Source organism: Chiloscyllium punctatum, chromosome 11 (genome assembly GCF_047496795.1).
Source record: "Chiloscyllium punctatum isolate Juve2018m chromosome 11, sChiPun1.3, whole genome shotgun sequence".
Taxonomy (NCBI): Eukaryota; Metazoa; Chordata; class Chondrichthyes; order Orectolobiformes; family Hemiscylliidae; genus Chiloscyllium; species Chiloscyllium punctatum.
Genome location: NC_092749.1, coordinates 30,541,742 through 30,569,618, shown reverse-complemented (window position 1 = coordinate 30,569,618; position 27,877 = coordinate 30,541,742). Strand labels below are relative to the sequence as shown.

The following is a 27,877-nucleotide window of genomic DNA, read 5'->3' as shown; positions in this document are numbered from 1 at the left end:
TATTAGACTATTAGTGTCAGTGGGAGAAAGTAAGGACTGCAGATGCTGGAGATCAGAGTCGTTCAGTGGTGAGGGAACTTCTAGAAATATTATTTGCCATAGAATTAATGGTTTCATGGGAAAATGTGGATCGATTCAGAAGAGCCAGCATGGAATTTGCTAGACTTTTTTGGAAGACATAATAGAAAGGATAGATGTGGTGTGCATTGACTTGTAAAAGACATTTGATTACAATGCTCTCAACAGATATGCAAAGAATGTTAGCGGTCATACAATAAAAGGGACTGTAGTAACATACGTAGTAAATTGGTTGAGCACTAGGAACTAGAGAGTAATGGTTACTGGATATTTTGGGGCTGGAAATTGGTTGTTGGTGGAATTCCCCAAAGGTCAATATTTGAACCCTTACATTTTCTCAATCTTGGTGTGCAGGGCACAATTTCAAAATTTGTAGATGGAACAAACTTGGGAGGATTGTAAAATGTGAGGGAGATAGGTTGGGACTTCAAAAAAACATTGACCAATTGGTAGAGTGGGTGGATTGATGCAGATGAAGCTCAATGCAGAAAAGTGTAAGGTTGATGATGCACTTTGGCACAAAAAACTTGGAAAGACAGTATAAAATAAAGGACTCAAAGGGCTTACAGGAGCAGAAACAGCTGGGTGTATATGTGCATGAATCATTAAAAGTAGCAGGACAGGGAAACAGAACTACTGATAAAGGATACAGCATTCTAGACTTCAAAATGGGGGCAGAGAGTACAAGATCAGAATGGTTGTAATGAATTTACATTAGACACTGGTTGGACTGCACCTGGAGTGTTGTGTACAGTTCTGAGCACTGCGTTACAGTGAATAAACTGGAGGCAATAAAGAAGAGGTTTATGAGAGTAGATTAAAGGATGAGATGCTTCAGTAATGAAGGTAGATTGGAAACACGTGGATTATTTTGTTGCAGCAATGGTTAAGAGAAGATATAGAGTCATAGAGATGTATAGCATGGAAACAGACCCTTCGGTCCAACCCGTCCATGCTGACCAGATATCCCATACTAACCTAGTTAATTTTCAAAATCATGAGGGAGCTGGTCAAGATAAATAAGAATCTGATGCTGTCCCTGTTCCTAAGCAGTTCAAGAATCAGAGTACACAGTTTTAAAATATTTTCCAGAAGAAGCAAATGTGAAATGAGAAGAATGTTTTTACACAGCAAATAGTACTATCTGGAGATGTGGTGGAGGCACATTCAATTGAAGCATTCAAACAGGCAATGGATGGTTATTTAAGTAAAAAGAATGTGCAGGGTGACAGGGAAGAGGCAGGAGACTGGCACTAGGCCAAAATGCTTAGAGTCAACACAAATACAATGGGCTGAATGGCCTCCTTCTGAACCAAAGCTTTTCTGTGATTCTGTAAAATGGAGAAGATCTATTCAGGAAAGTGCTAAATATGTAAAGATATTGTGTTGAGAGTATTCAGAGGCAAAGTTGAAGATTTGGAGAAAATGCACAAACCGCAAACACCTCAACTGCCCAGCCCTTGCAGCTCCACCTGTATCTGCACACCTGCAGACCACATATAAGATTTATCAGCCATCTCCAAATCCATTGAACTAGGGTGGAAATAAGTCACCCTTGATTCCTCATAACTGCCTAGGAGAGATCAGCATGGAGTTTAGAAGGATGAGGGGAGATCCGATTGAAACTTACAGAATATTGAGCAGCCTGGATAGAGTTGGCATGGAGAAGATGTTTCCTATAGTAGGAGAAACTAGGTCCTGAGGGCACAACCTCAGAGTGAAGGGATGACAGTTTACAACTGAGAGGAGGAGGAATTTCTTCAGTCAGAGAGTGGTGAATCTGGAACTCATTGCCATAGAAGGCTGTGGAGGCCAAGTCATTGAGTGTATTTAAGAGGAGATAGTAAGGGAATCAAGGGTTAGGGGAGAAGACAGGAGAATAGGGTTGAGAAACATATTAACCATGATCGAATGGTGGTGTGGACTCAATGGACTTAATTCTGCTCCAATATCTTATGGACATCTGATGTATTTGTGAAGCTGGAAAGCATGACAATCACTTCAGTATTGAGTGAATAAATTTTATTTACAGTTGACACTGAGAATTTATAGCCTTCTTGAGCTAAGTTTTTATCTGACACTCAATGGTGATGAAATCTATATTTGAAATCTATGCAGATTTTAGAAGTGGACCAATGGGCTGAGAAATGGCAAGTGGAGTTTAATTTAGATAAATGCAAGGGGCTCCATTTTGGGAAAGCAAGTCTTAGCAGGACTTATACACTCAATAGTAAGGTCCTAGAGAATGTTGCTGAACAAAGAGACCTTGGAGTGCAGGTTCATAGCTCCTTGAAAGTGGAGTTGCAGGTCGATAGGATAGTGAAGAAGATGTTTGATATGCTTTCCTTTATTGGTCAGAGTATTGAGAGAGTTTGTGCTGAACATCAAAGATAGGAATCTGTGGCGGGGAAGTTAAGGATCATAATGAGTTCCACAGCCAAAGCACTGTCCACACTGTTTCTAGTAGTAGCTGCTGTTCAGCAAAATTTAGTAACATGAAATCAGATTAACATGAATTATCTAAGCTGTTTATGTCAATTATTAGTTGACCAAAAATTAAATGCTTTGTGCATATGTATGCCTCAAATTTCAGGCATCTTACTTAAAATACCAAAAGCAGAAAAAAAAATAAAAAAGGCTTTGTTTAACTCTAGTTTTTTCTGACTAAGACTGAGTACTTACAATCGAGAAATTTCACTTACCAACATGCAACTAGTCTTGGGTGAGCTAAAGCATTTAGACTTGGTGATTTTACAGGCATGGCTAAGCCTAAACACTATTGGAGCCTAATAGCATTACATAGTATAAGATGTGGGACAGTAGAAAGCTGCATGTCTTTTGATTTAAATATGAGTAAAACCATCTAAGGTCCACCAATATTGTTATTTTGCTTGATACTAATGCAGACATTTTCTGTGTTCTTTTTGCAGGTGCAGATATTGTCCAGTGGCTACTGAAGAATCTGAACATTGAAGATCAAGGTACAATTACTGAGATTCAAACTGGTAAATCCATGCACAATCTGATAACTTCAAAATAAGATTTCACAGAATGATGAAGTGGTTAAAGTAATTTCATGTTGCATTTTTTAAGTACTACAAAACAACATAATAAAATTAAATAGAATTTCACTAACAGCAGCTAGACCTGGAAACAGTGGGGACAGTGTTATGGCTGCGAAGCTTATAATTTCTGTATCATAGGTTCCCAACGTTTATAGTCCGACAGGTTTTTTTGGAAGCACTAGCTTTCAGAGCACTGCTGGGCACACTGGTCTTTGACTTTCCCTTGCTACTTGCTTCAGGTTGTGTGCAATCTTTTTCAGGAAAGAAGGGATTATGTTAGGACAGCGCTGTGAGCTGTTTTGAATGTGTGCTTCGTCATGATTCAAAATTGCAGATTTTGTTTGTAGAATGAGAGCTGTAGGCAACTGGGAGTTGGCAAAGTGTTGAGAATAATGCAGAGTATGTGACTGGAAGATAAATTCAGCTTAGTTTTAGCAGGCCATCGGTGTGCTCTTTCCTTGGAGAGTGACATCTGGAGGTAGTTTAACTTGTGGGTCACCATGACTCACAAAAGGGGAGAGGTTGAAGAAGGGGAGAACTTCTTTCCTTTCTCTCCAAGGATCCCAAGGGGAAATTGAAATCTGTCCACAGAAATCTGTCCAACGTCTGTCACAGGCGTGTTGCATTGTTCCAGTGAGCCTCAGCACAAGCTCAAAGGGCAACATCTCATTTTCCTCTTGGGGACCCTGCAGTCTCCAGGGATCAATGCCTCTTGAGCCGGATTCCATCCTTCCATGTTTTTTACCCACCCCCTTACCCGGTACTGTCATGACATGGGTTGCTTTTAGTACAGCTAACCAATTCCCTCTCATTCTTAGTCTTATTATTCCATGATATGGGTTGCTTTCAGCACAGCCTTCCCATTCTCTTGTACTTTCAGCTCTCATTATTACTTATTTAGCTTCTCTTCTACTCTGGCTTACTATCAGTAACTCCCTCATCTGCTACCCCTTTTATCTGTCTCTGTCTCTGTCTCTGTCTCTGTCTTTGTCTTTGTCTCTGTCTCTCTCTCTCGCTCTCTCTCTCTCGACTCTGTGTCTGCCAATCTGCTCACTTCAACTCCCGCTCCCCCACCTCCAAATTTTTCTTTGCTGTTCACAATTCTGATGAAGGGTCACTTGACTTAAATCATTAACTCTGCTTTCTCCTCACAGATGCTGCCAGACCTGCTGAGTTCCTCCAGCAATGTCTATTTTCATTCTGCGAACTGGCTATGACTGTCTCCTCAGAGAACCAGCTGATTTTCCACTTTCTCTGCAGGGCCTCACTATGACACTGCCCGGGAACTTTGTTTAAAATCAGCTTAAAATCCAACAGGTTTATTTCAAACTGAAAGTTTTCAGAGTGCTGTTCCTTCATCAGGTAACATTCTGCCTGATGAAGTAGCAGCGTTCTGAAAGCTTGTACTTCCAAATAAACCTATTGGACTATAACCTGGTGTTGTGTGATTTTTAACCTTGTCCACCTCAGTCCAACACCAGCACCTCCAATTCATGGTAAATTTGTGATTAGTGTTGTTCTTCTGTATGAATGTCTCCATGTGGGACAGGTAGTACTACACAGTTCCACTACTTGGAGTGTTCGGCAGCAATGTGTCTTGATCCATTCTTTGTGACATGAGAGACAGGTCAAAGCTTGGAGTACAGTGACACTTGGTGTCTGCGTACTGAGGGCCTGCATTTAGCTGGATACAGCTGAGACCAACAGTGGCCATTGAGATGCTGTGATAGTTGGTATGCTTCTTCCTCCTCTTTCAAGAGGTTTTTGCATAATGTCCCTGTGATCATGATTCATTTGCAATCTCCAGATAAAGTGGAAGAAAGCTCAGGTTATCTCTATGGTGCAGGAGTGAGGAATGGCCAAGACCTGCACCATAAGCAGCAACACTGCGAGCGCCTTGCACCTGATGACCAAGTTCTTACTCACAATGAAGAGAGGGTTATCGCTCCCAAATGTAGTCTCTGTTTCACCAGAGCTACTCGCTTTTTCTACTTTTCAACACATGCACTACTTTTTCTGAACTACGTAGCCAGCACCTTCAGGTATTGCGACCTGACATGAAGGGGACAAATCGGTCAGCTCAGTTCACAAAGAACGTGGCTTCACTCTTGCCATAATTTACTTTGGCTATTGAGGCCTGATCAAGGTAATTGATGAGGCTCATCAGCCTGTGCACTGGACAGCAGATCTGAGCAGAAGTTGCTGATGTCTCTGTACAGGAAAGCTTTCACCTGAATGCCTCCACTGCCTGAGATTGTCACCCCTCATAAACTTTAATGCGCGCACCCTTCCTGATGGACTCCACTGAGAGTACTGTGCAATCACTAAAAGGACAGGGGAGAGAGGACTGCAGTAATTGACTGCAGGTTTGATTGGAAACCTCTCCACTTTCCAGCCACTGTTGTTCTGATGTTTGTGCAGAACAGTCAGATCCAATTGTACATTCTCCCCAGAATTCATGTTGGATGCCGCATCCATCATGTTGATGCGTGATATTCTGTTAAAGGCCTTCTCCTGATCCAGGCTGATCGGGCAGTTGTCCATGCCAATGTCGTGCTCAGAGGGAATTGTATCACTGAGGAGTGTGAAGTTCTCAGATCCTGCAGCCAGGTACAGTGCCAGTTTGGTTCAGGCACACCAGAGTGTCTAAGGTTGCAGTAGAGTACCTGGTTCCCCTTTGTAACGTTAGCATTCTATTTTCTTTAGCCACCTTAAGCCTACCTGCCATAGTACATCTCCCCTTTGAGAGGTATTGACTGGCTATAACTGAGAGCAGAGGAGCCTGACCTCCCCCAGTGCCTACACAGCCCCACAATCTCCTCAAAACAGGTAATAGCCAATAAAAAGCATGGATGTTGTTGTCTGATTGATGCCCAAGCCCCAGCACAACTTGCACATGCCCTTGCATCCAGCAGAGCAGGTAGTAACAGTGCACATTTGGCCCTCCATATCCATCATCAGGCACAATCGAATTTCTAGACCCTTACATATTGACTTCACTCATTCTCCTTTCTGAACAGAAAGTGAGCTGAATTATGCTAACAATCTGGGTTGACATTTCAGTCCAGGCAGAGGACAACAATTCATTAAAGGCTGCGTCTTCCTGTACATGAGTAGCCACACCAAGATTCCCTTCCAGACCTCAGGCAGACATTAATAATACAGTGACATTATTTGACGGAGTAATTTGTGTGCCCTTGCCAATACTCCTCCCTGAGCAAGTATAAAATAAGATTGATTGGGCTGCCATCTCATGGTTGTTTATGGGATGACCTAGATGCAGAGGTGCTGTTGTGTTTACCCATCCACATAATACCAACTGCTGCACTTCAGAAAATAATTCAAAGTCTGAAGTGCTCTTCAAACTGATAAGGCATTTTATAAATGCATGTATCTCAGTATTATTATTAGAAACCTCTTACCTTAGCTGCTACATAGATCTAATGAAATGAATCATGGTAAGAGTTCTGTTCTTAACATGCGTTTCCCTAGTAACAGGTTGTTTAAATACTGTACTTAATGTAGCTTTGCTGATAAGCATTGTTTTGTTGCAATATCAGAAAAACACCAACACTGAAAAAAATCAGCAAGAAGATTGTGTCTGCTGGGTCCAATGGGTTCAACTGCTTTAGATTGTTCTGAATCCCACCAAAACAAAACAAAGATAGTGGCTCACAGTGGCTCAGTGGTGGGGCAACACGATAGTTCAGTGGTGGGGCAACACGATGGTTCAGTGGTGGGGCGGCGCGGTGGCTCAGAGGTGGGGCGGCATGGTTGCTCAGTGGTGGGGTGGCATGGGGTCTCAGTGGTGGGGCAGCATAGTGGTTCAGTGGTGGGGCAACACGATGGTTCAGTGGTGGGGCAGCACAGTGGCTCAGTGGTGGGGTGGCATGGTGCCTCAATGGTGGGAGGGCACAGTCACTCAGCGGTGGGATGGCTCAGTGGTGGGGCAGCACGGTGGCTCAGTGGTGGGGTGACATGGTGGCTCAGTGATTAGCACTGCTGTCTCACAGCGCCATGGACCTGGGTTCAATTCCAGCCTCAGACTACTATCTGTATGGAGTTTGTACATTTTCCCTATGTTTGTGCGGGTTTCCTCCATGTGCTCTGGTTTCCTCCCACAATTCAAAGATGGGCAGGTTAGGTAAATTGGCCAGGCTAAATTGCCCATAGTGTTCAGGGATGTGTAGATACGTTAGTCAGGGGCAATGTTGTGTAACAGGGTAGGGGAATTGGTCTGGGTGAGATACTTTTCGGAGAGTCGGTGTGGACCTGTTAGACCAAATGGCCTGTTTCCACACTATAGGGATTCTATGGCTCCATGAAAGACTTTGAGAAGCCTCCAGAGTTTCCCTTTTTGAGCTTGACTTAAGTATTTCAGAAATCTTTTCTAAAGGTATCTTTTGGTAAAATAGAGTACACTGTACAGAGTACTGTGACACACCTCTTAAGTATTTTATAGGATTAACATATTATTGAAGTTAGAATCCACAAAGCTTCCGCACTCAAATAAAGGCAAAATACCACAGAAGCTGCAAATTTAAAACAAACAGATTGCTAGAGAAGCTCAGTAGGTCTGGCAACGTCATTGAAGAGAGAAACACAGTTAATGATTGACGTCGAGTATGACTGCTTCAGAACACTGAAGGGACAATATAATTTGCTCATATAATTTATACAGTTCTGAAAAAGGATCAATGGACTCAAAATGTTAACTCTGTTTTCTGTCCACAGATGCTTCCAGACCTGGTGAGTTTCTCCAGCAATTTCTGTTATTGTTTGTTTCAGATCACCAGTATCTGCAGTTCTTTGTTCTAATTTATACATATGTTGTGTTTAAAACATCATGGAATTATATTATCCCTACCATGTATGGTACTCCATTTATTCTTATCAAAGGCTTATTTATAGAACCTTCAAACATTTCAGAAATGTTGCACATAGAGTCATAGAGATGTACAGCATAGAAACAGACCCTTCGGTCCAACCCATCCATACTGACTAGCTATCCTAAGTTAATCTAGTCCCATTTGCTAGCACCCGGCCCATATCCTCCAAACCCTTCCTATTCATATACCTATCCAGATACCTTTGAAATGTTGCAATTGTACCATCCTCCACCACTTCCTCTGGCAGCTCATTCCATATACGCACCACTTTCTGCGTTAAAAAGTTGTCCCCAGGTCTCTTTTAAATCTTTTACCCTCTCACCGTAAACCTATGCCTTCTAGTTCACCCACCCCAGAGAAAGGACCCTGTCTATTTACCCTATATATGCTCCTTTATGATTTTATAAACCTCTATAAGGTCACCGCTGAGTCTCCAATGCTCCAAAGAAAACAGCCCCAGCCTATTCAGCCTCTCCCTACAGATCAAACCCTCAAACCCTGACAATGTCCTTGTAAATCTTTTCTAAACCCTTTAAAGTTTCACAACATGCTTCCAATAGGAAGGAGATCAGAATCGCACACAATATTCCAAAAGTGGCCTAATCAACATCCTGTACAATTGCAACATGACCTACCAACTTCTGTACTCAATGCACTAACCAATGAAGGAATGCATTCCAAACGCCTTCTTCCCTATCCTATCTACCTGCGACTCCACTTTCAAGGAACTATGAACCTGCACTCCAAGGTCTCCAAGGTCATATACACCAAACTACTTTGAAGTATGTTAGCTATGACTCAGTAGAAAAAAATGGAGCATCCAAACAGTAAAGAAATGATGAACCAATCAATGATATGTTTGGTGGTGTTGCTTTCAGAAGGATAGTTTGTCAGAATCACAGAACTTCCTGCAGTTCTTTAAATAGTCACAAGGAGGTTACTGTCTCTTCATTCACTAGATAGAAAAGAGAAACTGTGGTTGAAATTTCATCAAAGGACAGGGTTTCCATCCCAAGATTAAGGCAGGAATGAAGGTGATGGCACATAATTTTGCTGCATTGGCTGGTGAGCTAAATTTCTGGCACTATGCCTCCCCTGAACTATGTTTGTAGAAATACAAAATCCTATCCCAAAGCTCAAATTTCTATTGAAACCCTCTAATTGTTTCGGCATAAAAATAGTGAAGCCACTGGGACATTGAAATGATGCTGTGTGATGTCAGCAGTCGAAACCTTTTGAACAGAAGGGATAATATAACTATTTTAAATATATCATTACTTCTGTTAAAATAGTGACCACACCAGTTGTACAAAATTCACAGCACAGAAATAATCCATTTGATTTGACTGGCCTTTGCTGGCATTACTGCTGTATATTAACATAATTTTCAATTGCTTTCAAATCTTCAATTGCTTTCCCTGTGTGTACTTCATCAGCTTCCACTTGAATGCATCTCTGCTCTTTGCTGCAATATTTCATGAGGTAGCAAGTACCATTTTCAAACCACACTCTGGATGAAGAGGTTTCCCCTCCACTACTCTCTGGATTTGTTAGTGGCCATTCAACATTCAGGTTCCTTCAGAAGTGAAGACTATTTTTCAATGTCCAACCCATCAAAAACCTTTAATATTTTTCGAGATCCCTTTCAGGCTAAAACCTCGGCGTTTCCATTTTTAGAGCAGAGTGTCAGTTTCGGTCTTGCCTGACAGATGTAAATATTTTTGCATAGTTTCTGTAAATGTTTTAATGTGCCACCTCCAATGCCTTTTAGATGCAGAAATTAATGTGAATGTATGTATGGTATTGGCATTGTACTCTTTGTTAAAATTCCATTGCCTGGAAAGAAATGTTAGATAATTGTCATTTCAGACAGAAAAAAATCATCAAACCGTAGAAACCAGCCTTGCTCTCCAGCTTAAGTTATGGAATATTTCAATTGTCCAGCATCATCAAACCATTGGGAGTTGGGAGAATAAATTGCCAACATCAGTCTTTCCTGATGGGATAAACATCTGGTCATGAAAGTATTCAAATATCATTGTGGGAGGTACACCCTTTGCACCTATATATATGGGTACTATCATCAAGCTTGCCTATGTATGTATATGAAATATCCAAAATAGTTTTCCACTAGACAGCACTAACATATTTAACACCTTGGTCTTTGGGGCCTGGCTCAATATAGCGTAATGGTTAGATTTCAGAATGACAGTCAAACTCATGCTGTGTTTTTGTCAGGCACTTTCTTGAGGTCAGGGAGCCTAAAACAAATCTGGAAATAGTGGAAAGTTGCTGAAGACAAAAAAAAAATGTATGTTATAATGAGAGAAAGTACCCTTCATAAACAAGTTAAATGAAAGACCATAATGACAGTCGAAGCTTTGAATTCCAGTGAGGTCACAGCAGTGATAAAGACTTCACTCTTTTGATACATACTCAATCACAAAGAGAAACTCCAGCAATCGTTTGTATTATACCTGGTCTGTAGTCTATCGAACAGATTGGATCATTCTGTTGAATGAATTACTCCCAGCCCCAAAACTACCGTTTGAAAAAAAATACAAAAAAAATACACCATGGGAAGAAGTCTGTGTCTGTTGCAGGGACAAATTGAACACTGTGGAAAATAATAGGATGTTGAAATAACATATTTTATGTTACACTGTCACTCAAAATCAAAATCACTTTCTTTGTGAGACTAAATTGTCTATATCTGTAAAAGAAATTTTGTTTTGATGCCATATTTGCACCACATTGTTACACGGGCTGTCTTTCCAGCAAAGTGCTTAAAACTAAGTGGCTTATTAGCAGTCCCTGCACAAATGTAAGACCAACTATATCATCTCTGGCACACGAGGTCAATGAAACCAGGCGCCTGCCTTGCTCTGAGAAGCAAGGTGAAACAAATAATTCTCTATATCATACAGAAAAACATTTTTAAATTAAATCAATTCCTGTGACCACATGCAGACAATTAAACTGGGTTCTCAGAAATATGGAAACAGTTTATTTAATACAAATCAGGAAATACCAGAAAATTGCAAGGCAAAAAATGTGGTGTGAAGGAAAATTCTAATCATATTATAGCAATGCAATTTCAAAAGTGGAAGAAATACACGAAATTCTTGAATCTCTCAGTGGCAGAGAGTAGAAAAGTTAATACTTTATCACGTTCCTAATCTTGATTAATTCAAATGCAGCATTCTTGAACTTTGAATGTTCCTGATTTGAACCGGAAACATTTTTTTGGAAAACAGTGTGGGGTAATGAGACGCATGGACACAGAAGATTGGCTGGCACAGTGCATGCAGAAATATCAGTCATGAAGTACAACACAGCCTGTCCAATTTTTAAGACACATCAAAGTGTCTGGACAATCTTTTGAACTATTGTCTGTGTTTCTGTCAAAATAAGTGATCTTGGCAACATTGCCATATTGGCTGTACATTTTTAGTATGTACAGCATCAGCTATTCTTTTTATCAGATCAACTTGTTATAATTATCTTACGAGTACTTTCAGTCCTCAATGATTCATTGCGGGGTACTCATAATTGCTGCTCAAAGCAGTTTTTTGGCTAATTTACATGCTACCATCAGCTGAGCATGTCACGAGAGCTATTTCAGATAGTAGTGAACTAGTTAGAGGTAATGTAGAGTAGATCTGGGGGTAGTTTGTGATGCACAATGATCTCCCACGTGTAACATTGTTAGGAAAATATGATAGGAGGCCTTGTGGGAAAACAGGAATTATGAGTAACCCACTATTTAAACTGTATAATAAAACGAATTCCTTAATATAAGATTAAATCTTAAGTCTGATGAAAATTCATGATTTTTACAGAATTCTCATTGATAATTTTACTAAATTGCCCAGTAAATAATTTAAAACTAAATTGGAGCAAGAGATAAAAACCCAGATAAAATCCTAGTACATTTGTTTGTGGTATTTTTGAGTTTTTAAAAACAATGTTACTTTTAGGTTTGGTTTTTGACGCTGTTACAAGGGACATTGGCAGCCACTCACCTATTTGCCAGAGATTACTTGAGCAGGCATGATTCACCTCAGCCAAGGATGCTTAGCCATGTCTTACAGCAATACTGAAGCCACTGAGCCACTACCCCAAAGTATATCCACAGTTGATAATCCTTGCATCTTCTTTTCTTGCCATACCATTTCCCTCAAGGTAGACAGCCATGCTGTAAGCAAGAGGTAACGATGGATGTGGATGGCAAGTGGGGATTTGATGCTGAATAAAACATTGTTAATAAAATAACATCTTAACAAACTTTTACACTACAGAATCATCTTTGTTGTGAAACTGCCATTCCTTACTTTTCTACTGCTAACCCCTGTGGCAGGCTATTCAGATGCTCTTATCTGACATATTCTGAGCCTCAGAAACAGTCCCACCTGTACAGGGGCACTTGAGCGTTTGGATTGGAGGTAGCATGTAATGTTCTCACTGAGGAGGGAAGGCAAGTGGAGAGTGCTGATGAGTTATGATCGCCATAGAAACCAATAACTTAAAAAAGAAATAAATACCCAGTTGTGTTTTTTTAAATTTACAGCACCAAATCTTGTATTAATATTTCTTTATGATTTTAAATTAGCTGAAACATTAATTGAATGAAATTCCTCGTGGTCTGTGGTTTATCTGGGCAAAGGTGAAAGTTTCTAAGGGAATCTGCATATGTGATGAGCAGACATGCAAATCCAAGCACCACTCCTTCTGATGACCATCATCGCAAGTGAGGTGGATATAAAAGCCATCCCTGGCACATGAGTCATCAGTGTCCTGCCTTATGCAACTATGTATAGCCCACGTGGAGATGTCGGATGCAGATACTTGAAAGGATCAAGAAGCAGAAATGTTCACTTTCACAAACACTGGTAACTTGAGGCAACAAGATCCAGTAGTGAGCATATTTTCTTTTTGGGAGCTGAGAAGTACTTCCACCACAAGATGTGGCAATCTTAGTCACTGCAGGGATTGCTCTACCAAATTTCCTGCCAGTACACACTGTTTCTCAGGTAATGCCTCTTATGAACTCAAAACATCTCCTTCTCCCTTCTTTCTCTCTGTAATTCCCTCTATAAGTGTCTTCACAAGAGGCTGTTGGTTCTGCTGATGGTCACCTTGCCCTTCATCCAAGGTTCCAATATAAAGGCATCCCCAACTTGGCATCCACTCAACTTGAGTCTTAATACCTCCAAAGTGGGGAATTAACCTCTCAATACAGGTCCTCAAAGGAAACCCTTTCCTATGGGGCAGTAGGAAACAGCTATAAGCATTGAATATTAATGTTGTCTGCTTGACATATAATGAGCCTCATGAATTACATTTCCACTTTCTCATCGTGGTTTCTTTGGCGAACTTCTCGAAGACCTGTACACCTGAGTTAAATTTTAATATCACTAATAGTCTCGTGAAAAGTGACTCATTTAAATATTATAAACAGTATCCCACCTCCCTGGAGGAACTTATACATGCACATGAAAATATACTTTAGTTAAACCATGAAGATGGTTTTTAGGAGTCACTTTCTGGGCATACTGACATTCTTATCGATTTTAATAGCTCTCTAGAATCCAAACCATCTTGCAACTAAAATTTCCACAAATGTGCTTGAATGTATGGGAAACAGCACTAATCCTCTTCACTTTATTTTGGTCTGTTTCTCCTACACATTAGGAACACAGGAGTTGCCAGAATGAAGTCAAATCAATGGATTATTGCCCTCACCCCTTACAGAGGCCTTGATTGTATGAGCAGAAATTGCCTGCCATCATTATAAGATAAAGACAGTGTCAGTAGCACTGTAATGCCCCACCCAAACCTACATTATTGTAGTCTTCCAGCTTTATCTTGTTCATGCATGAATCATCATGCCCTAAAGTGTTGAGTTAGGGCAATAAAACTCAAGGTCTTACAATGAACAAATGCCCCTCCCCCCCAATCTGCGAAGGACATGCAAGTCTTGGGCCTCCACCACCAAATTCTAGCTACCCGACGCCTGGAGGAAGAATGCCTCATCTTCCACCGTGACCCTCAAGCCACATGGCATCAATGTTGACTTCACCAGTTTCTTCATCTCCCCTCCTCCCACCTCATCCCAGATCCAACCCTCCAACTCGGCACCGTCCTCTTAAACTGTCCTATCTGTCCATCTTCCTTCCGACTTAACCACTTTACCCTCCCCTCTGACCTTCCACCATCACCTCCCACCTGCATCTACCTATCACCTTCCCAGTTATCTCACCCCTACCCCACCTTCCTAAATATCTCTCAGCCCCCTCTCTGTATTTTTGATGAAGGGCTTATGCCCAAAATGTTGATTCTCCTGCTCCTAAGATGCTGCCTGACCTGCTATGCTTTTCTGGCGCCATGCTTTTGACAATGAACAAATGTATTTAATTAAATCACTCAGCCAGTATTTCACCAGGCTCCCAGTAATAAATGGATGCAATTTCTGACTGAATTATAGTATGGATTTAGTTAGCTCCCAAATAACAGATGAATAATTAGTGGTACAAACTGAAAGATACTTGCCGAACATTTTAATTTCCCTGAATGAGCGAAGCTTTTAAAATGGCAAATGGAATATTGTAGAATGTGTAAAATGTAGTTTAATTAAGGTCATCACACTTTAATAAAGTGTATAAAGCTGTTGAATTGTCCAAATAGCTGGTGTGCTTAATATGTTGCATATGATACCTATGTATTTCAATTCTATGGTGATGGAAAGTGATTGTAGAAAATATATTTTTAAACTGATGCCCAGCATAAATATGGGTGGTGGAGATTACTAATTAGTTTGCTGGAATGTGTGACATTCATCTTTCCTTTTCATCTACAATGTAATTATTCAGAAGAATGAACTGATGAATTAATCATTGTGTTTGGTTTTTGGAACAATTCATTTTGTACCTGTCAAAATGTCTCCATACTGTCCGGACTTCTCTTTAATGATTGAGGTCTTTGAATTGTCTTCTTCTAAAAAAAGAAGTCACCATGACAATATTACAAATGAAGACTTTCCGTTATTCTTTACATTATTTCCACTAAAGACATCCAATTTCTTTCTCGGGACCATATTACCATTCTGATAGGTCCCAGAATAAGTAGGAGTTTTTTTAAAATCATACCGTCGAGAAATAGCTAGCGGTTCCTTATTCTAGATTGTGACATTCTGCACAAATGGGTGGATGTTGGTAATATATTCTATTTAGTGTTCCCGGGGTTAGGATGCTTGTGAGTGAGTATGTATCTTCAATTTATTACCTTGCTGTAAATGTCCTGTCTATTGTGATGAAGATGCTTCATATTTAATATTTATGTTATGATGCGTAGTGAGAATGTTTAGTTTTATTTCAAGTTTTATGGACTGTTTTGTTGTTGAAAGATCACTACGGAATTTGGAGATTTTTATTGAGGCTTACTAGAAATCACATGATTGGTGATAACTGCCTGCTTTGCTGAAGATGCCCACTAGGGCTTTTTGAACATCAACCTGATAAAAGGTACTTTGCTGTCTGGGGATTACTTGAGCAACAAGAAGCAAGGGATGAAGGATTGTCCAACAGCTCTCTTCTACCTCTGTAAAGAGCCATTAGGTTGTATTCAGGGTGAAACCTATTTGCTCTTCCATAAGAATGACTGCACTTCTCAATATTGCATTTCCTGAGCAAGTTGTGTCTGCCAAGAATCCTGAGACAACTGGATTCTGGGCAGAAATTGCCTACCATAATTGCAAGATAAACACAGTGTCAGCAGCACTGTAATGCCTGGCCCAAAACCAGGGAGGCAATGGCTGAGTGGTATTATCACTAGTGGTTAGCACTACTGCCTCACAGCGCCAGAGTCCCAGGTTCAATTCCAGCCTTGGGTGACTGTCTGTGTGGAGTTTGCACATTCTCCCCGTGTCTGCATGGGTTTCCTCCCACAGTCCAAAAATGTGCAGGTCAGGTGAATTGGCCATGCTAAATTGCCCAGAGTGTTAGGTGCATTAGTCAGAGGGAAAGGGGGTCTGGGTGGGTTACTCTTCAGTGGGTCGGTGTGGGTTTGTTGGGCTGAAGGGCCTATTTCCACGCTGTAGGGAATCTAATCTAATCGATTAATCTGGAATCTTGGCTAATGTCCTGGGGATCCTGATTCGAGTCCTGCCATGGCAGATGGTGGAATTCAAATTCAATTTTAAAACAAAATCTAGAATTAAGAATCTACTTATGACCATGAAATCATTGTCAGAAAAATCCATTTGGTTCACTACTGTCCTTCAGGGAAGAAAATCTGCTGTCTTCACCTGGCCTGGCCTGCATGTGACTCCAGACCCACAGCAATGTAGTTGACATTCAACTGCCCTTTGGAAATGGTCTAGCAAGTCATTCAGTTGTACCAATTGCTACTAAGTCTCAAAGAAATGAAACCAGATGGATCACTTGGCATTGACCAAGCCAATGGAAAAGACAATGGTAGAAATAGGCCTGTCAACCCTGTAAAGTCCTCCATACTAATGTCTGGAGGCTCGTAACAAACTTGGGTGAGCTGCCTCACAGACTAGTCAATCAACAGCCTGACATAGTCATGCTCACAGAGTCATACCTTACAGAACAATGTCCAGACACCATCACCCACCATCCCTGGAAATGTCCTGTCCCACCCATAGGACAGACCCAGTAGAGGTGTCCTAAACATTGACTCTGGACTGTATGAAGTCTCATGGCTTCAGGTTAAACCTGGACAAGGAAACCTCCTGCTGATTGCCACGTACAGTCCTCCCTCAGCTGATGAATTGGTACTCCTCCATGTTGAACAACACTCAGAGGAAGCATTGAGGATGGTAAGGGCACAAGATGTACTTTGGTTGGAGAATTTCAATGTCCACCACCATGAGTGACTCAGCTGCTGTACTACTAATTGAGCTGGTCAGATCCTAAAAGACATAGCTGCCAGAAAATGGCAGCAGACAGTGAGGGAACTAACAAGAGGGAAAAACTTAATCTCATCCTTACCAATCTGACAGCTGGAGATGCATCTCTCCAAGACAGTATCAGTAAGAAAGACCACTGCACAGTCCTTGAGGAGATGAAGTTCCACTTTCACACTGAGAATAACTTCTGTTGTGTTGTGTGGTATTATCACCATGCTAAATGGGACAGACTTCAAACAGATCTAGCAACTCCTGACTGGGCATCCTTGAGGCCATCAGCAGCAACAGAATTGTACTCTAGGAATATCTGTAACAGCATTGGCCAGCATGTCCCCCACTCAACCATTACCATCAAGCCAGGCGTTCAGCCCTGGTTCAATGGAGAGTGCAGAAGGTCATGTCAGGAGCAGCACCAGGCATGCCTGAAGATGAGGTGTCAACCTGGTGAAGCTACCAAACAGGACTACTTGCATGACAAATAGCATAAGCAGCATGTGATAGTCAGACCTAAGCAATCCCACAACCAATGTATCAGATCTAAGCTTTGCAATCCTACCACATCCAGTCGTGAATGGTGATGGACGGTTGAACGAATCACTGGAGGAGGATTCTCCACAAATATCTCCATCCTCAATGATGGAAGAGCCCAGCACATCAGTGCAAAAGATAAGGCTGAAGCTTTTGCAGCAATCTTTAGCCAGAAATGCCGAGTGGATGATCCATCATGGCCTCCTCCAGTGATCCCCAGCATCACAGAGACTAGTCTTCAGTCAATTCGATTTACTCCCCATGATATCAAGAAATGATTGGAGGCACTGGATACCAAGGTTACGGGGCCTGACAACATTCTGGAATCATACTGAAGAGTTGTGTTCTAGAACTTGCTGGCCCCCTACCCAAACTGTTCTAGTACAGTTACAACACTGGCATCTACCCAACAATGTGGAAAATCACCCAGGTATGTCCTGTACATAAACAGCAGGACAAATCCAATGCTGCTAGTTACCGCCACCTCAGTCTACTCTCGATCATCAGTAAAGTGATGGAAGGTGTCATCAACAGTGCTATCAAACAGCACTTGCTCAGCAATAATCTGCTCAGTGATGCCCAGTTGGGTTCCACCATGGCCACTCAGCTCTTGACTTCAATACAGCCTTGGTTCAAACATGGACAATAGAGATGAATTCCAGAGGTGCGGTGAGAGTGGCTACCTTGGCATCATAAGCTACATTCGATGGAGTGTGGCAGTGAGGATCCCTGGCAAAACTGGAATCAATGGGTACTGGGGGCAAATCAGTTGGTTGGAGTCATTACCTGAAACATAGGAAGATAGTTCTGATTGCTGGAGGTCAGCCCTCTGAGTTCCTGGACATCTCTGCGGGAGTTTTTCAGGGTAGTGTCCTAGGCCCAACCATTTTCAGCTATTTCATCAGAGACCATCCCTCCATCATAAGGCCAGAAGTGGGCCAATGATTGCACAATGTTCAGCACAATTCATGACTCCTCAGATACGGAAGCAGTCCATGTTCAAATGCAACAAGATCTGGACAATATCCAGGCTTCGGCTCACAAGTGTTAAATAATATTCGCACCTGGGTTTGACCATCACCAATAAGGAATAATCTAACCACCGCTCCTTGACATTCAATGGTGCTACCATCACTAAACTCCCCCATTATCAACATCCTGGGGATTATTACTGACCACAAACTCAACTGTACTCACTACATAAACACACTGGCTATAAGAGCAGGTCAGACATGCAGCTCCAACAACACCCAAGAAGCTTGACACCATCCAGGATAAAGCAGCCCGCTTGATTGGTACTGCATCCACAAGCATCCACTCCCTCCATCACCAACACTCAGTAGCTGAATCTTGTCCTGTCTACAAGATTAATTGCAGAAATTCACCAAAGATCCTCAGACAGCATCTTCCAAACACATGACCACTTCTATCTAGAAAGACAAGGGCAGCAGATTAAAGGGAACACCACCACCTTCAAGTTCCACTGCAAGCCACTGACCATTTTGACTTGGAAATATATCAACATTCCTTCACTGTTGTTGGGTCAAAATCCTGGAATTCCCTTCCTAATGGCATTATAGGTCAAAGTACAGCAGGTGGATTTCAGCTGTTCAAGAAGACAGCTCACTACCACATTCACTACCACATTGTGGGCGGCACGGTGGCACAGTGGTTAGCACTGCTGCCTCACAGCGCTGGAGACCCGGGTTCAATTCCCGCCTCAGGCGACTGACTGTGTGGAGTTTGCACGTTCTCCCCGTGTCTGCGTGGGTTTCCTCCGGGTGCTCCGGTTTCCTCCCACATTCCAAAGATGTGCAGGTCAGGTGAATTGGCCATGCTAAATTGCCCATAGTGTTAGGTAAGGGGTAGATGTAGATGTAGGGGTATGGGTGGGTTACGCTTCGGCGGGGCGGTGTGGACTTGTTGGGCCGAAGGGCCTGTTTCCACACTGTAAGTAATCTAATCTAATCTAATTCTCAAGAGCAACTAGGGATGGGCAACAAATACTGGCCAGCCAGCAACACCCACATCCCAAAATGAACAAAACTGGGCATAATTGGTGACTTTCCCAGGCATGCTAGAATATCAGATCAACAGTTTTCTGAACCTTCCACATTTTATCCTTATTGTCTTCAAGAATAACCATATGACTGGAAAGTTTTTTTTAAATTCAATCTTTTACAGAGAGATTTGTTTGTCTCTTTTCCTGAAGGGAATGTGCATATTTGGGTGTTTGGTTTAATTTAATTAGTGATAAACATATATATGTGCATCAGACCAACTGCATGTATCAATAGGTTATTTTGTCTCCATTGCAGATGTTTTATTTTGATAATAAACCAAATCTTGCATTTAGTGCTCCTCCAGCACCACTAATCCAGAATCTGGTTTCCAGCATCTGCAGTCATTGTTTTTACCTATTATCAGAGATGATTCTAATTACAGATAATTTTTAAAAATTTAGAGTAGTTGATGACTTCATTTTTAAAAAGATGTGAAAAAAGAATTGGAGAGGAATTTTTCACGCAGAGGGTGGTATGTGTATAGAATGAGCTGCCAGAGGATGTGGTGGAGGCTGGTACAATTGCAACATTTAAGAGGCATTTGAATGGGTATATGAATAGGAAGGGTTTGGGGGGATATGGGCTGGGTGCTGGCAGGTGGGACTAGATTGGGTTAGGATATCTGGTCGGCATGGATAGATTGGACCAAAGGGTCTGTTTCCATGCTATACATCTTATGACTCTATGACTCTATTAAAGAGACCTGATTAATAGATCTTTTTAATTAAAGCCTCATATAGATAAACTATTTAATTGGTCAACTCAGCAGCTGGAAAATATCCATTTATTATTATTTTGTGACCGATGGAGTAGTGGGACTAGAACAACTCTTCCAGCTCTGATCAAAACACAATAAATTTTGTTTTTAAGTGAATGTTATGGATAACATTACTCTTGTGCACTTCACAAAGTGAATACAAAGCAAGGTGGTTCATGCAGCCAAACTGCAAGATAGTCCCAGCTGTGCTAATGATATCTGCCAAGGTCACTGCAGTTATAAACTTTTATTCCTCAAACTTGTTCTTCCACAGGAGAGCAAGTTAAAAACAGAAGTCAATTTCTGATGCCCAGGTGTAGGAAATAAGTGATTAATGCTTTTTCTTTGGCAGAGATAGAAACTTAATTATTTTCCTGTGGACAGTTGACACCAATGTGAGGAGGCACTTGAACCTTTCTGATGCAGGGTTTCTCAAGAATCAAAGTAATTTTGCAATCAAAAATAGAAAATGCTACAAATAGTCAGCATTTCCAGAAAGATTCTGCAACTGAAACAGTTTCAGTCAATGTTTCAAGCTGTTAAATTATTATCTGGATTAATTTGATCCGCTGACTTATTTTAGCTTTTTCTTTCATTTTTATTTTCAGATTTCTAGTATTTGTAGAATTTTGCATTTGGTCATTGATTGTTCTTTGGCAACTCAGAGCTCCTATGCACAAGAAATATGGATTTATGAAGCAAAAAATCATTTTTATAAAAAAAAGGGGAATAAATACCCCACCCAACCTTTGGTATGTCCTAACTTAGAAATTTAAAATGTACATCTTAACCACCGCCAGACACAGTTTGAACCAAATTATTATCAATAGAGGTAATAAAAAGAGGGAAAAACAAAGCTCCAACCAGATTTCCTCCATTTCTTTTACAGAATGATAAACGCATACCCAAGCGATGATATTTATACATACTACAATTGTTTAACTTAGGTTAGTTTGTCCACAAAGTCTCTTGCCTTCTCCGAAGTGTCAAAGAGATGCATGGATCCATCTAAGGTGATCCAAAGCACTGCTGGATATCTCAGAGTACTGAATCCCAAGTTCCTTCAATCTTCTCTTGACACCATCATACAATTTTCGTTTCTGGATCACCGCCACTAAAAAGTCCTGGAAAAACATGATCTTAGACCCCTCGTAAATAGGGCCTTTGGATCCTTTCCCTGGAGTCTGGAAGCCTCCATGACTCTCTCCTTATCCTGGTAATGATGGAACCGCACCAGGAAAGGACAAGGGTGTTGACCCAGACCCGACCTCCGTGCTGCGACCCGGTGAGCCCTCTCTATCTTCAATCCTCTCATGCCAGTCTCCAAGTCAAGGAATTTCAGAAGCCAATCTTCAACAAATTCCACAGGCCGCTCACCCTCCTTACCTTCAGGCAGACCGACGATCCGAATGTTTTTTCTCCTGCCCCTGTTTTCAAGATTATCCACTTGGTCACACAAATTACGAACCTGCATCTTCAAGGCTTGGATCTCTTCCTTGAATGAACTGGCATCAGCTTCCACCACTGTGACCCTGTGCTCCACCTCATCCGTCCTCTGCTCCAGGTCTCCCAACTGCTGCTCATGCTTCTGCAGCATGAGAGAGACTGGACCCAGCTTATCTTCAATCTGTTTCCCCAACATCTCACGAGATTTCGAGAGCTGGTTTACCAGGTCTTGGAGAGTAATCGGCTCAGAGGCTGCTGCAGGCTGAGCTGCAGACCCGGCCTTGGATGCTCCTCTCCCTTTTTAGGCAATTCTGGACAGCTGAAAATACAGGTAAGTCAATTTTAAAATGTTTCTTGGGGCTCCACAATCTTTCCAACACCCCAAGAAAAGAAGAGAAAACAAGAGAAAAGAGAAAAGAAGAGAAAAGTAGAGAAAAGAGAAAAAAGAAAGAGGTAAAGAAGAGAAAACAAGAGAAAAAGAACAGAAGAGAAACGCCCCAAGTGGGCGGCACGGTGGCACAGTGGTTAGCACTGCTGCCTCACAGCGCCAGAGACCCGGGTTCATTTCCCGCCTCAGGCGACGAACTGTGTGGAGTTTGTACATTCTCCCCGTGTCTGCGTGAGTTTCCTCCGGGTGCTCCGGTTTCCTCCCACAGTCCAAAAATGTGCAGGTCAGGTGAATTGGCCACGCTAAAATTGCCTGTAGTGTTAGATGTAGGGGTAAATGTAGGGGAAGGGGTATGGGTGGGTGCGCTTCAGCGGGTCGGTGTGGACTTGTTGGGCCGAAGGGCCTGTTTCCACACTGTAAGTAATCTAAACAAAATCCTGATGACCTGGGTTGGGTGGGTTAAAGAACTGTCCTGCTCCTGCTGCGATGCGAAGCTCTGCAGTGTGATCTTCTCAGATCGCCGCCATCTTAGATCCCCAAAGCAAAAAATCTATTAGTCCCTCAGGGTTCAGCTGGCTCATGACCATCATGCATGATGACACTTGGCAATGTTTCCACACACTGTAGATGTTATCCCTTGTTGCCTAGACATCTATCCTCATGAGCTGAGAATAGCAGATCCTATTACTACTTCCTGTCACAGCATTCTATTCCTGCTTTACCATTGATGGTCACACCTTCCATTACCATTACCTTAAATTCCCTCCCTATATCTCTTTGCCTCTCTACCTTACTTCCCTTCTTTGAGACACTCCCTTTAAACCTCCCTCTTACACTAGGCTTTTGCTCTTCTGATTGATTATATCCTTATGTATCTCTGTATCATATTTTATCTTATAATGCTTCTGTGAACTGATTGGGATGTTTAATTAAAGTACAGGTACTATGGAAACACAAGTTGGTGTTCTCCCTTGGGATGTAAATGCCCAAAATGAATGTCACATTCCAGGACTTTTTTTAAATGAGATTTTGTGCAGAGACGATTGCAAAGTCGAAGTTATTTTTCATGCTTCTTTTAACAACTTGTATATTTACCTAAGTTTAAACTTAGGTAAATGCCCAAGTGAGAGATGATTAATATATTGTATGGAAGTTATTTTCTCAGTGCCTAAAAGAGAATCCTTCTGATTCGTTTCTTTATATGGCCAAGGAAGGCATCATTACATAGAACATAGAACATAGAAAAGTAAAACACAGAACAGGCCCTTGTGCCAAGGTTTAATCCTAATGTAAAATATAATAACAACCTATGCATCCCTCAACTCACTGCTATCTATGTGCATGTCTAGCAGTCGCTTAAATGTCCCTAATGACTCTGCTTCCACCATCACAGCTGGCAATGCATTCCATGCATTCACAACTCTCTGCATAAAAAGCCTATCTTTGACATCTCTTTTATACCTTCCTCCTAATATCTTCAAACTATGACACCTCGTACCAGTCAATCCTGCCCTGGGGAAAAGTCTCTGGCTATTGACTCTGTCTATTCCACTCATTATTTTGTACACCTTGATCAGGTATCCTCGCTTCATCCTTTCCAGCGAGAAAAGTCTGAGCTTATTCAACCTTTCTTCATAAGGCAAGCCCTCCAGTCCAGGCAGCATCCTGGTAAAGCTTCTTTGCACCCTCTCCAAAGCCTCTGTATCTTTCCTATAGTAGAGCGACCAGAACTGGACACAATATTCCAAGTGTGGTCTCACCAGGGACTTGTAGAGCTGCAGCAAAACTTCGCAGCTCTTAAACTCAATCCCCCTGTTAATGAAAGCCAAAACACCACATGCTTTCTTAACAACCCTTTCCACTTGGGTGGCAACTTTGAGGAATCTATGTACTTGCATACCCAGATCCCTCTGTTCCTCCACACTGCCAAGAATCCTGCCTTTAATCCTATATTCAGCATTCGAGCTCGATCTTCCAAAACACATCACTTCGCATTTATCCAGGTTGAACTCCATCTGCCATTTCTCAGCCCAGCTCTGCATCCTGTCTATGTCGTGCTGCAGCCTGCAGTAGCCCTCTATACTATCGACGACACCTCCAACCTTTGTGTCATCTGCAAATTTACTAACCCACCCCTTAAACTCCTCATCCAAGTTATTTATAAAAACTACAACGAGCAGAGGCCCAAGAACAGAGCCCTGCGGGACTCCACTCAACACTGACCTCCACTGTCATTGACCTGTCTTGACACCTCCTCAAAGAACTCAATAAGATTTGTGAGGCATGACCTGCCCCTCACAAAGCTATGCTAACTGCCTTTAATCACACTATGCTTTGCCAAATCGTCATAAATCCTATCCCTCAGAATTCTTTCCAAACTTTGCTGACCACAGACTTAAGACTGACTGGTCTGTAATTGCCAGGGATTTCCCTAATACACTTGTTGAAAAGAGGAACAACATTCGCCTCCTTCCAATCCTCTGGTACAACTCCTGTGGAGAGGCAGGAGGCAAATATCCTCGCCAGCAGCTTAGCGACCTCCTTTCTCGCTTCCTGGAGCAGCCTACGATAAATCTGGTCTTGCCCTGGGGACTTATCAATCTTAATTTTTTCCAAAGTTTCTAGCTCATCAACTTCATCAATCTTGATCTGGTCAAGACTGTATCCCAGCTCCTCTAAGTTTTCGTTTACAACAAGTTCCCTTTCCTTGGTGAAAACCGAAGCAAAAAACTCATTTAGGGCTTCTCCTGTCTGCTCAGACTCCACGCACAAGTTCCCTCCGCTATCTCTGATTGGCCCTATCTTCTCCCTGATCATTCTCTTATTCCTCACATATCAGTAAAATGCCTTTGGGTTCTCCCTAATCCTTCTTGCCAGATCTCACCCACTTAAAACTTTCCCAGAAGTCCTTCGCTCCTCCCTCCCACCTCTCAGCAAATGGAGGCCCCGACACCTGAAGTAAATGATTAGATTACTTACAGTGTGAAAACAGGTCCTTCGGCCCAACAAGTCCACACCGACCCTCCTAAGAGCAACCCACCCAGACCCATTCCCCCTCACCCAACGCTATGGGCAATTCAGCATGGCCAATTCATCTAACCTGCACATTTTTGGACTGTGGGAGGAAACTGGAGCACCCGGAGGAAACCCACGCAGACACAGGGAGAATGTGCAAACTCCACACAGACAGTCGCCTGAGGCAGGAATTGAACCCAGGTCTCTGGTGCTGTGAGGCAGCAGTGCTAACCACTGTGCCACTATGCCACCCTTTTAAGCAGTTAGACTCACCTTCCCAGAAGTCCTTCACTCCATCCTCGCACCTCTCAGCAAATGGTTTTTGTTGGAAAGCTCTATGGTCTTGGTCTGTCAATACAAACAGAGATAAAGGGACACAAAGGATTGAACCTCACCATATTTTGGCTACATCAATTACAATGAGTTTCTTGAAGAGCTTCTCTCCACAAGACCTAGTGAGAGTTCTTGCTATACTGTCCCAAACTCACCTCATTAACTGCCTATATACCCTCACACTGTCCCTCATGCAACTAATTCTCCAAGTTGCTGTAGCCACTATCCTCCTATCCTTCAGCATCCCTGGCAATGGTGTCATCTTTATAAACTGTTGTGCACACCGAGAAGCACTGTAAGTCTGGCACTGCCCTGCAGTGCCCATAACATGTGTTATCTTTGTTTAAATAAGTGTAAATTTACATCGTGCATTGTGGACAGGTGCCTAAAGGTCCTAGTGGATGGGATGGTGCAAAGCAAGGACTGGTAGAGGATGCCATGCCATCAGACACTGCCAACCTTGCTTGAAGTTACCACCCAGGTCATTGTGGTCTCAGCCATCTTGATGAATGCCCAACAGGGAAGAATAAGTCAATGACTTTCTCTGCTCAGTCAGAATAGATACCACCATTTCCTCCCTGCTACCTCACAATTACTCAGTCTCGGTTTCTGCACCCATATCCCACAAAGGCTCATGCCCCACCAATCTCGCTACCACATCACCATCTTCCTGCACTCATTCAGCACATCGCATCACCTTTCCTCAAACAGTACCAGTGCTATTAGCTATGCCACACAATTTCACCTCACTCAACCCTAGCCTTTCTCTCATTCTGGAGAAAACAACCCATGATAAGGCAGAAAGAGCCAACCTGGTTGGACTGATATCAGAGGCTGCTCTTGACTTACTGTGACTTGCAACCATGACAAGTATCCTGGCTTGTGTCTGCTCTAAATAGCAGAGCAAGACAGAAATAATGTGAGTCTGATATATCTGCCTGGGAATGTAAAGCAAAAAAAAGTAAGGTAAGGCAGAGCTGCTATGAACATCCGGGTAGGCACAAAGTGGTCAGCACTAAGAGATCACTTCATCTGCATTTTCAGTTAAATCTTGTCTACAAGCAACGCATACGGTCTGAGAAATTATAATTGTCAGGAGGGCATGCAGGGATATCCATGTTTGAACATATCATGATAAGTGTAATTACATAAACATAACTAATGCAGTTACAGCACGTAGAAGGATTTCTCGGTGGAGAATGTAGTTAAAATGCAAACATAAGAAATGGGATCAGGATAAGGCAGTTTGGTCCTTCAAGCATAGCCTACTATCCAACAAGGTCACAGCTGATCTGCCCCGGGTCTCTTACATGCCAGCTCAGCATAGCTGTCAACTCCCCAGTATTTCAAAAACCTCGGGATGGCACAGTGGCTCGGTGGTTAGCACTGCTGCCTCACAGTACCTGCAACCAGGTTCGGTTCCAGCCTTGGGTGACTATCTGTGTGGAGCTTGCATATTCTCCCTGCGTCTGCTTGGGTTTCCTCCCACTGTCCAAGGGTGCGCAGGTCACGTGAATTGGTCATGCTAAATTGCCCATAGTGTTAGGTACATTAGTCAGGGATAAAGATAAGGTAGGGGAATGGTTTAGTCTTTGGAGAGTCAGTGTGGACTTGTTGGGCCATATGGCCTGTTTTCATACTGCAGGTAATCTAATGTATCTATCTCCTTTTTAAAAGCTTTTTATGATCTAACTTCCACAATTCTCTGAGTTAGATAATTCCAGACATTCACTACCCTCTGGGAGAGGAAATTCCTTCACATCTCAGTTTTAAATGAATTTCCCCCTTTCTGGTTACAATGTTCCTTAGTTTGAGGTTCCTCACAAATAGAAACAGCTTCTCAACATCTATTTTTTCAATACCTCTCAGAATGTGTGATGAGGAAGACTTACAAGAGATGGTTGTTTTCACATATGGATTTGCACAGGAGTTCATCAAAATTCCAAAAATTGTATAAGATGGAGGTAATACCATGAGCTAGGTATGGGTAATATATAATACTATATAGGGGTGTCCTGGAATCTTATCCCTTAGTGGACCAGGTGAAAACATCAAACATTTCATGATTGTGTAGACAGCTCTGTTGAACGTGGCATTTATATTTATCACTAGATATTGTAAGGCATTGGTCTCGAGGTCAATGGTAATTTGGCAAAAACAGAAGTTCCTCCCCCAGCACACCAGTTCTTAATTGCCTCACTGGAAAACTAGGGCAGCACAGTGGCTCAATGGTTAACATTGCTACCTCACAGCACCAGGGACCCAGCTTCTATTCCACCCACGGGTGACTGTCAGTGTGGAACTTACACGTTCTCCCCATGACTGTGTGGGTTTCCTCCCACAGTCTGAATACGTGCAAGTTAGGTAGATTGGCCATGCCAAA

The 27,877-nt window shown here is 42.2% G+C and overlaps 1 protein-coding gene across 6 annotated transcripts in view; it reads left to right on the top strand.

The window, feature by feature from the left end:
* LOC140482864 (regulator of G-protein signaling 7) overlaps positions 1–27,877 on the top strand; it is a 440,481-nt gene that overhangs the window by 250,378 nt on the left and 162,226 nt on the right. For 5 of the 6 annotated variants that reach the window (XM_072580575.1, XM_072580574.1, XM_072580578.1 and 2 more), the window contains one exon: positions 3,009–3,083. In XM_072580575.1, coding sequence (XP_072436676.1) covers positions 3,009–3,083 — 75 coding nt within the window. The remainder of the gene's footprint in view (positions 1–3,008; positions 3,084–27,877) is intronic. The other variant, XM_072580577.1, reaches the window with a different exon arrangement.